The sequence below is a fragment of the Microcaecilia unicolor genome, chromosome 5 (genome assembly GCF_901765095.1).
Source record: "Microcaecilia unicolor chromosome 5, aMicUni1.1, whole genome shotgun sequence".
NCBI lineage: Eukaryota > Metazoa > Chordata > Amphibia > Gymnophiona > Siphonopidae > Microcaecilia > Microcaecilia unicolor.
The window spans coordinates 305,416,975-305,427,202 of NC_044035.1; the positions used below are offsets into that span (position 1 = coordinate 305,416,975).

At 38.2% G+C, this 10,228-nt stretch overlaps 1 protein-coding gene across 6 annotated transcripts in view; it reads left to right on the forward strand.

The window, feature by feature from the left end:
• Positions 1-2,741: 2,741 nt before the first annotated feature.
• The window catches only part of SALL1 (spalt like transcription factor 1), a 26,108-nt gene continuing 18,621 nt past the window's right edge, over positions 2,742-10,228 (forward strand). Inside the window, exon 1 of one of the 6 annotated variants that reach the window (XM_030204330.1) lies at positions 2,742-2,857. Coding sequence is in view for 2 of the 6 variants with exons in the window: in XM_030204331.1 (XP_030060191.1) it covers positions 6,402-6,474 (73 nt within the window). In the remaining 4 variants the exon portion in view is untranslated. Of the gene's footprint in view, positions 2,858-5,147; positions 6,475-6,517; positions 6,677-8,278; positions 8,294-8,384; positions 8,481-10,228 lie in introns of those variants that run through there. The other 5 variants (XM_030204331.1, XM_030204325.1, XM_030204328.1 and 2 more) reach the window with 5 other exon arrangements.

Here is a 10,228-nt window from a genome sequence, read left to right on the forward strand (position 1 = left end):
CCTTTTTTGCCCTCCTTATCTCCGCTTTGCATTTGGCTTGGCATTCCTTATGATCTATCCTGTTACTTTCAGTTGGTTCTCTTCTCCACTTTCTGAAGGATTGTTTTTTGGCTCTAATGATTTCCTTTATCTTACTGTTTAGCCACGCCGGCTGACGTTTAGTCTTTTTTCCCTTTTTTCTAATACGTGGAATATATTTGTCCTGAACCTCCAGGATGGCGTTTTTAAACAGCATCCACGCCTGATGCAAGTTTTTTACTCTGCGAGCTGCTCCTTTCAGTCTTTTTTTCACCATTTTTCTCATTTTGTCGTAATCACCTTTTCTATAGTTAAACGCTAGCGTACTTGATTTCCTAGTTTCACTTCCTTCAATGCCAATATCAAAACCGATCATATTATGATCACTGTTATCAAGCGGCCCTCGTATCGTTACCCCCTGCACTAGATCATGAGCACCACTAAGGACTAAGTCTAGTATTTTTCCTTCTCTTGTCGGCTCCTGAACTAGCTGTTCCATGAAGCTGTCCTTGATTTCATCAAGAAATCTTATGTCCCTTGCGTGTACAGATGTTACATTACCCCAGTCTATATGCGGGTAATTGAAATCCCCCATTATTATTGTGTTGCATTGTATACAACAGCAGCACAGTCAGCAAAATTGCAATGCATACAAATTATTGTATGAGGACTGATAATCACTCACCAAAGACTGTTTTATTGCAGAAAGAAGGATAAATAAGAACGTATGTTTTCAGCAATTCTGCAGTTTCCAATATTTTGCATATATTAACAGTTCTGAAACTGCAAGGTAAAGAACCAAAGAGGAAGAAAACTAAACTGACTTGGAGCAGCATTCAAGCTTCTATGGCTGGCAGTTGGATTATGGCTGTGCAAAAGTAGACAGACCAGATGAGTCCTCCTTTAACATAATTATGCAACACTCTAGGTTCTAATAAGTGTGTATCTGCCACAAACAGCGAATGGTTTCGGATCACACACACACACACACACACACACACCTCCAATAGTGTTCATTAATCCAGCCATAATGTTAAATGTTTGATGAGGCTGGAAGCAACTGATAGCACACTTCCAGAATGATAAGAAGAAGACGAATATAACCGATCCAGGTATGTTACCGCATTCACATAGAGGACCAGAGGCCGCAAAGTAACGGTGTCCGATACATATTTTAAGGTAGGACCAGCAGGAGAGAAGATTTATAAAAGCAGCCTGCCTGGCAGAATAGAGTTTCACATGCCCAAAGCCAGCATGCTCCAAGGGGAGGGTTGGTTGGCCCAAGAAGGGCTGTCGTACTTTTCTCCCCTCTGCAAGATACTGCACCGATTCACTCCTGCTTGAATATGTATTTTATGTTTTAAAATACACTTCCTATTAAACATAACTCAAAGGAACAACATGCAGCTGCAAACTTTGCTGCCATATGATAGTTTGCATTTTAGTAGGAGGAGACAGTGAAGGGAGACGTAGTCGTGAATTGAACTAAATAGCGCGTGCGAGTCTTAAAGCAGCATTGAAAGGTGTGTGTGAGCCTCCTTCCACCGTTTCTGAGCTAAATGATGTACGTTTAAGTACTATTTGAAGCGAACCTTTGGAAAGGCACCTGGAAATAAGGCTAAAAAATGTGCCCGTTTCTTAGCCACACTTACTAAGATCAAAATAGAAATGGCTATTTAACTTTACAAACAACGCAAACGCAGCGATGTATTTAGTAATAAGGCAAGGACAAATTAAAAATGCGGGAGGGGGAGGGGGGATTTGCCATGGACGCGCTCTTAGGTGTTCAAGGAACAATGCTTAGTGCTTCTTTTTCTTTCCCAACTTGGAAGAAAACAGTAATTTTGGTTAGATATGCATATGCTAACAATTATCTGTAATTTATTGTAGCGTTCTGATTTTTTGTTTGTTTGTTTAATTTAAGTTTAAAAACGATATAGAAACTCAAAGAAAAGTGAAACCGCTTCACGCACCATTCAAAACACTTTTTAGGAGCAAATTCGGTGTATTTAATTTTCTAAAGCTTTACCACTAGCGAGGACAGATAATTTTCGTTACTTTGCTAAGTTTGCTGATTCGTATTAAGCTGGGGTGACAGTCTTTAAGGGACGTTATGTGTAATAACTGAAATTCATAAATTTAACAGCCCAGCTGTAGGAATAAGCAAACACCTCTAAAATAAATAGATTAGAAAGCTATGGACAGGTTCTGATTGATTGCTCGGATTGATTTTATTACTTTCCCTCTTGGTGGGAGTGACAGCTGTAAATTCCCTGCTAATCATTTTTAAAGCACTTTCATCAGTAAACTCTAAAAGGACATTTCTAGCTAGTGTAAAAATGTGTTGGTCAGCAGGTCAAAAGGAAGGCAGCAAGTGTAGACGGAGGCAATTGTGTTAAACAATTTCACCTTGGATGGTTACCACATTACTCATTTTTTACCAGATTTCCCCTCTGGTCTTCTCGAACAGGCTCCATCAGTTTGGTGCTATTTAGGGTTGTGCCTTTAGCTCTCACCAATTGCTTATGATTCAATTAGATGGCCAAAAGCTGTTTGTGAGAAATGATCAATTATCGGTTGTCAGTAATAACGCAGGATTAAATCCGGGCTCTTTTTTTTTTCTCTGAGTATCGATCGCGAAGAAATACGTTTTAAAAGTAATGCCCATTCCACTTGATCATTTCCATCACCGCACAAAAGACTGGAGGGGGGGGGGGGGGTCTTAACGCCTCCTATCCAATTCAGTACCATGCACGACACTCTGTTGATATTAGAGAGGAGAGATTATCATTACAGTATCCCCAGAGGGCAGGCATCGTTTTAAAAAATTTGTATACAGGTAAGCATGTTTAGGAAAAGTAACAGCAAGCAGCGTTATTCGGGAGGGCTGCTTATTTCCAATTCCGCGTTTACTGCTCGACTTTCTAAAGGCTCATTTTAATCAATAATATGTATATACATCTGTCCATATGATTTTCGATTATAATCCTGAATTATTTACGTATAAAAATTCAACATGTAACACAAATTTTTAAAGATAGATGATTGACCATTAAAAAGTGTAGTGCTTAATAACTTCTTAAAAGGTCTCGTCAATCTTCATATCCAACTTTTGATGAGAGCAAAAGTCGACTCCCTTGTTTGAATAGTTCATTTCTGAGGTTAAAGGTGATTTTTTTTTTCGGTTTGTTTCTGTAACGAAGGCTATACGAGTGCAACCAACATGTGTAGCTGAGACTTGAGGTGACACTTTACGGAAAATACGATGCCCTTTGGAATTTCTTTTCCCCACAGTTTAACCACGGGGCTGTGCAAATTTTAACCCTGGTGAGTGTGAAGCCGGTTCTGGGAGATCGCAAATCTTTAGTAACAGCAGTCCACTCTGTTTGTGTGTGTGGCGTCTCATTTAAATTGTCTCTCACCCGAGTGAACTGCAAATCATCCCCCCTGTTTACAATCTCGCCTCTCTGCTCATCTTAATGAATTACAGATCGATTCTCGCTTTTCCAAGCCCAGGCTTCATTTGCATCCAATAACTTTTTTTTTAGATCTCGGATCTCACCCTAGAAGGATCACTAAGGTAAAGGGATCGTGCCACTCATTATTGGGCATTGGGAAGGATAAATTAATTGTCCTTTGATAGTCTAAACCCCTGATTACTTACTGTACATGTATTAATTTGCGTCTTCAAGTTATTGTAGTTTGTGTTATATTCTGTACATTATTATGTTTTATTCACTTATTGTTTGTTTGTAAGCCACATTGAACTTGAGTCTATTTCAGGCTAATGTGGGGTATAAATGTCATGAATAAATAAATAAATAAATAAATGATGAAAACCGCAGCAAACAGATCTAAGCATTTGCTTTGTAAACAGTGATAACTTCTGGAGGAAACAATGACACTTAATAGATGTATTGCTATCAACAAAGACCAATTCTTCCCACCCTGACGGAAAAAAGAGAGAATTAAAATGCTTTACAGAAAAGTGCCTAGAAACAGGTTTAAAAAAAAAAGAATTTAAATCGTTTTCAGATCTCTTAAATAATATATGAATAATTGTAAACGTACATTACACAGCAAGGATGTTAATATGTTAAAATAATAATTGAACATATGGCTAATGGTTTAAAAGACTGTATATAAAGTAAACGTGACCTAATATTTGAATCATTAGGTAAAACTGTACTTAGGTTTAATGCCCTGCAGAATATATTCTGCATAGAATATGATCGATAGATAGATAGATAGATAATAGCAGTGTATCACTGCAAGGGGGTTGACAACAAGCGCAGACTATATCCATCTCTGCCGAATGAGCTCTTTAAATATTCAGTGAAAAATAATGGCATATGAAGTACCAGTATAGAAACATTATTATCACCATCCTTCAACATCATCCCCACTGCTAGCTGCGTTTGTCATTTTTTTTTTCATCACAAACTACTGTACAAAAGCCCTGCCGAAATAAAAATTTCATTTGGCAGGGCTAATTTGAAAAAAAAAAAAGGCGACCAAATATTTGGCTCAAGTATGTTACGACTTATTTCCCATCTTGGTAAACAGTTGTAGTAGTGTAGCGCTAACGGGGAGAGACAGAGCCCGCTTGAAGAGAGTCTAGCTGCAGCCACCTAATTTGAAATTGAAATCAGTTTTGTTTGCGTTTGCACTGTTTGCTCACACTGAGACAAACGGTACAATCTGTCAGGGTAGGGAGGAGCCACAGTTACAACAGAACAATAGCAGAAAAACAAAAATTGTTTATTTTTTTATATATATATATATATATATATATATATATATATATATATATATATAACAACATGCAATAAAACAACTGAAGAGACTTTTCCTAACTTCTGCAATTTTGTTCTATGTGACAAGAGGTTGCATAATACATTATGATTTCAATTGCATAGTATGTCTGTAGATGCACCTTACATACCTATCCAGAATATTGCAGATTGACCAAAGTGTGCATGTGTGTGTATAATGCAATGTGTTAATGTATAATGTTAACTATGAACAATATATATTACTCCCACATTGCATGTTTGTATACATTTTGTCTTTTTTTTTTTTTTTTTTACTAATGTGGGTCAATACTGTTCTTCTTGTATTTCTTGGTCAGCACTTTCACAAACGACAATGCAAGTAAAACTCCTTCAAAGATAATACTAATAACTACTTGGTCAATTTTCCTTAGTCAGCCGGTATAGAAGTGGGAAAGAAAAAGAATACGTGTTCGGAAATAAAAGACGCTTCCAGTAGTAAACTGTTAGACAAGTGAACATTCTTTCTTTCTTTCTTTTTTTTGGTGGGGGAGGGGGTTAGGTGAAGTGCTTGAGTTGATGAGCGTATAAAGTTAATTTGGCGAACTTCCCGTCGGCTGTCTCCCTCCGCCGCACAGGGCTTCAGACACCGCTCGTTAGCCATCCAACCCGAACTGCGCTCCCAGCGTTTTGATTGACGCTTCTGATAGCCAATTGAGGCGCGGGGCGGGGCCCGTGCTTTCCTGCCAGCGACTAGAGCTTATTACCTTTACCGATTAGTCCTGGGAATGCAGAGGGGGATCCCCTGTTCTCTTTACAATCCAGTCCGCTATGTATGGCGATGAAAGCGAGAGAGCGGGCACTCTGGAAATTAGATCAGACCCTTAAAACGTATAAATGGAACACAGCAGAAAGCGAGTAACAGCTTGTCTTGTAAAGAACTAACTTGGGGGGAAAAAAGTTGCAGTTGACAACACTTATAAGTACTGCAACTTGTTTCAGAACCGAGGTGCAGGGACCAAAAACGAGCAACAAAAACGTCCAGTAGGTTTTTCGGGTTTGACATTTTGTTTTTGCTATTTGTTTCTTTCCACTTCTGGGAATATCTTATTTCAGTTTTATAAGGGATTAAAAAAAATCGTCCTTAAAAGTGTATCTCAGCAGCCCGTTGACTATGATCTGACCTTTCCTCCTCTTACATGGATTTTCTTGAAAAGCGCTGGGCACCAGCAAAGAGCCTTTAAAACATTCCTATAGTAACGAGGGATGGCGTGATAGTCCCAGCTGGTTGCTAAGAGGGTTAAACTGTATCCAAACAGCCTTTGAAATCCAGCCCTTCTTTAGCATGGATCGGCTCATTGGGCGGGAGCTGAGAGAGACAGGGGTCTCCAGCAAATCAGAGGCTAATTGATTAAGGAGAGTTGGTTTGAATAGAGCTGGCCATGTGCCAATCGCCTTTCAAAGAGCCCCTCTATGATTAATCGCAATGCATTATTGATAATCATAATTATAGCAGGACACATGCGCGGTGGATGGGCTCGATTTCCGTAATTTTGAGAAGAATTTTTTTTAGTAATTTTTTATTCTGCCCCAGCTGATGTTTGAGCCAGCATGTCGCGGAGGAAGCAGGCGAAGCCTCAGCATTTCAAATCGGACCCTGATCTGGCCTTACCCGAGAGGAATGGTGAGTGTAATCTCAAGATTAACCCCCCACATAGAAACAAAATATGAACTTACTTTTTTTTTTCTCTCTCTCTCTCTCTCTCACCGGCTCTTTTCCCCCTTTCTTGCACTTCTTTTCCTGACCGAAGGCTGGATCTCCGGGCGAGTTTCATGAAATACATTTTCAGCTACTTTTCGGCAATTTAGACACCGAAGCGTCTGATGTAAGGAGCCGCTAGTTAGGGAAAGAGAGAGATAAAAGGTCATATGCACTGTGCTGTCTTCCGTGCTGCGTGGTATGTTTTTGTGTCGCTGGCTTTTTTGCCACTGTGACTTAACCGAGTCACTTAAGTGACCTTTTCTTTTCTTTTCTCTCCCAGATTTGATTTAACGAATTTTCTTCCATAAGAGCAATAGAGAGAACCTTACTTTTCTTTCTGTAATAAGGCTGCATCTACATATACATTACCCGATCGGCTATTCATCCTTTTCTGAAACTAGTAACTTTCTTCTCCCTCCCTCCCTGTTAGGAGCACCGAGCATAAGAAGCCTGAGTTGGAAGCTGTTGTGTTTTTCCTCATTTGTTCGACATAGAAAAGCTTTGAAGAATTTTTATTGCAAACATTTTTTGCAAAATAAAAGCGAGTGAAGGGAAATAGGCACTGCCTTTTGTATTCCCGTGGATTTGTCCCCCGTCTGACCTAAAGGTCCTTGAAAACCTGCTTTCTTCGCGTGAGTGCTGAGTTGAGTGCTTGTGAAAGATGGAAAGAGAAACTACCCAGACTGTTCAGATTGCTTTGGTACATTCACTTCCTAGAAACTTCTCTCTCTCTGTGGCTCTTTTTGATATGAAAATATCGCAGGCCAGAAAGCATCTAAGAAATTCGCAACCTGTTTGTTGCCTGTTTCCTGCTGGGATGGAATTGCAGTTCACCTTGTTAAGCAAAGTGAGGCCATTCTCCCAGATTTTGTCCCAGGCACCTTTCTCTTAACTTTTAGCTTTACAGGATGTATTAGTAAGAGCCACGGAGAAAGCAGTAGGCTCCTTTTGATCGCTTCCTTTTTGGCATGCATGTTATGTAAATAGTGCAGCTGCGTCTCTGGACTTCTCTTGCTAGAGGTTAATTTGAAAGTTGGCTTGAACAGTTTAGTGGAGAACAGAAGTCCAGAGACTTGCAAATCTGCTTAAAAAAAAAAAGTATTATCTCGGGTGTCGATCTGCAAAGAGTAGAAGGCAGCAGCTAGAAAGATTTCGCTGCAATTTCCACAGAATAATTTCTTATTTAGGAAGAGGTAGGAATTGTAGCCACTGGAGACAGCCTGGCTGTCTTAATCTTTGATGGTTTTTAGTTATTGTTTCGCTTCTCCGTGAATCTCTGCTGTCTAGAGGGGCCCAGGATGCTGGAAGAGTTGGACAAGGACTGATAACTTTTAGAGTTTTTTTTTCTTTCCGTTTTTGTTTTTCTCTAGTCGCGCTGGGTCTGCTCTGATTGCACTCATCAGCCCTGAGGATAGGAAGCACCTTTGACTTCTGCAGATAACTTTTAAGAGGAGGGTGTGTTTTTTTTTTTTTTTTTGGAAAGGCTTTAACTCTTCCGCTTTTAAGCACTCCGGGTTTCCAACCGAACAAATTGCTGGATGGTCAGGGAATTGGTGAGCGCTGACGTGCCGGTTTCCGATCTGAGTCATCGAGATGAGAAAAACCCTCCAGCTCCCTTCGCAATCAGCTCGTGGATTTGTCATTAACCCACAGCCAGCTCGACGCATGGTTATATATTAATCCAACTCTTCAAAACTTAACTTTTTTTTTTTTAATCATGCAATCCAGGGTCGAGATCGAGGTAGGTTTGGGGGATGGCCAGGGTAACATGAGATATGGACTTGATCTGATAATTTTTGTTTTGGTATATTGTTTTGCCCAGTTTGGTCTACGAGAGCCACTTCTCTCTCAATCCCTGTCAGCCATTATCTGCCAGGCAATTTAAGAAGTTTGACATCGAAAACTTTTTAACCCAACACTCTGAGAAGGTGCTTCGAGATTAAGAAAAAAAAAAAAAGAAAAAACATTTTATTATATTTCATAAGCTTGCTTATGAACATATTTTTAATTAAAAAAAATAAGGGAACTCTTGCTAAAATTGCTTTATGCACTAAAGTTTGACTTTGTAGTAGAGAACGCATGTTGTTCGATTCTGTAGTGTTGGTATTTAAGATGATGGCTTGTATATTCCATTTTTTAAAAAAAATTTCCATGAAATACAGTAGGAAGTGGAAAGAAGTATTCCTCAATTTGAAAACTCGGATAATATGTACATTTTAAGGCAGTTTCTTTGTTAACTTCTCAAATAGCTGTTTGATATTTAAACGATAAGGCAGAAGATAACTAAAATTATGATTTTAAATGCAAGTATCGGGCACAAAACACAGGCTGTTTAGGCTGTGTATTATTTTGTCTACATCTCAAGTGGTTTGATTGTATCACCCACCAGTTTTTGTTTTTTTTTTTACATTATAGAAGTGATCTATCAAAGGTCTTTCTCCTGAGAATCTACATATGATGGAAAAAAACTTTCTTCATAATATATTCCTTCATACAGCTTTTAAAAAAAAGCTGTGGAAAGCTATTTACAGGTTGCTTTCTTCTTCTACAAGACACAAACAACTAATAATTAATACTTTGGTTAAATAATGACAGAAATGTAGTCCATTGCATAGCATAGTGTGCATGATGAATGTACTAAGCCAGTCAAAGGCTAATTTAACTTTCAGATGTGTTAGCCTACTATTCCTGCTAAACCAGTAAATTATTAGAGACTTTATAAGAGACTTTGTTCCTTAGATTAATGGGTTTTGCTGGACTGTTAAACATTTCTTGAACAATAAACTTTGACCACATTGCCTTCAGGGTATGTTTTGTAAAGTATTGCATTAGTACACTGTAATATTCATAAACGGCCAATTCCACAACTAATCTTACAAAATAGATGGGACTTTTTATATTTGCGTATTGTGTGTGTGTATATATATACACTCTTTTTTTTCTACCAAATATGTTTGTGAAGAGCAGATTTGGGGGGGACAGAGAACATATTTTTATATTAAAGAAAGTGAATTTGTATTAGCTAAGATCAGTGCAGTACATTGCGCAATTAATACACTAATGAGAGCATTTCTTTTGAGACTTTTCACTCCTAAATGGGGTGCATCTGTTTTATTGTCTAGCCTCATTACTTTACTGTAACATGTACACAGAAAAATGGTTGAATTAGCACAAGTTTCAGGTGTGATTTCCAAAATAGTCTGAGTATTTTTTTTTTAATATAAAAGGACTGAATTTTTAATTAAATATTCCTGCTGTGTATGGCTTACATTCAAATCTGAAAAGATATTTTCTAGGACTAGCCAAATATGACAGGCTTATATAAATCCACAATTAAGCTTACATATACTACACCATACATTTTGAGAGGATATTTATTATATAATGGTGATTAAAGGGGGAAGTGATCAACATAGGCTACCATTAAGACGGGATATTTTACTGTTAACCTGGGGTATAAGTAACTAGGTCTTATTGTATTAAATGGGATTGTGCTAAAATAGCATGACTTCTGGTAAATAATTAGTCTTAATGGTAGCCCACTTTGATCATTTTCCCCCCTACATGAAACCAATTTTAATAACGGACAATGAAAGTGAATAATTTTTTCCCCTTCTCAAAATTTAGGCCTAAAACTACAACAGAAATATATATATATATATATATATATATATAT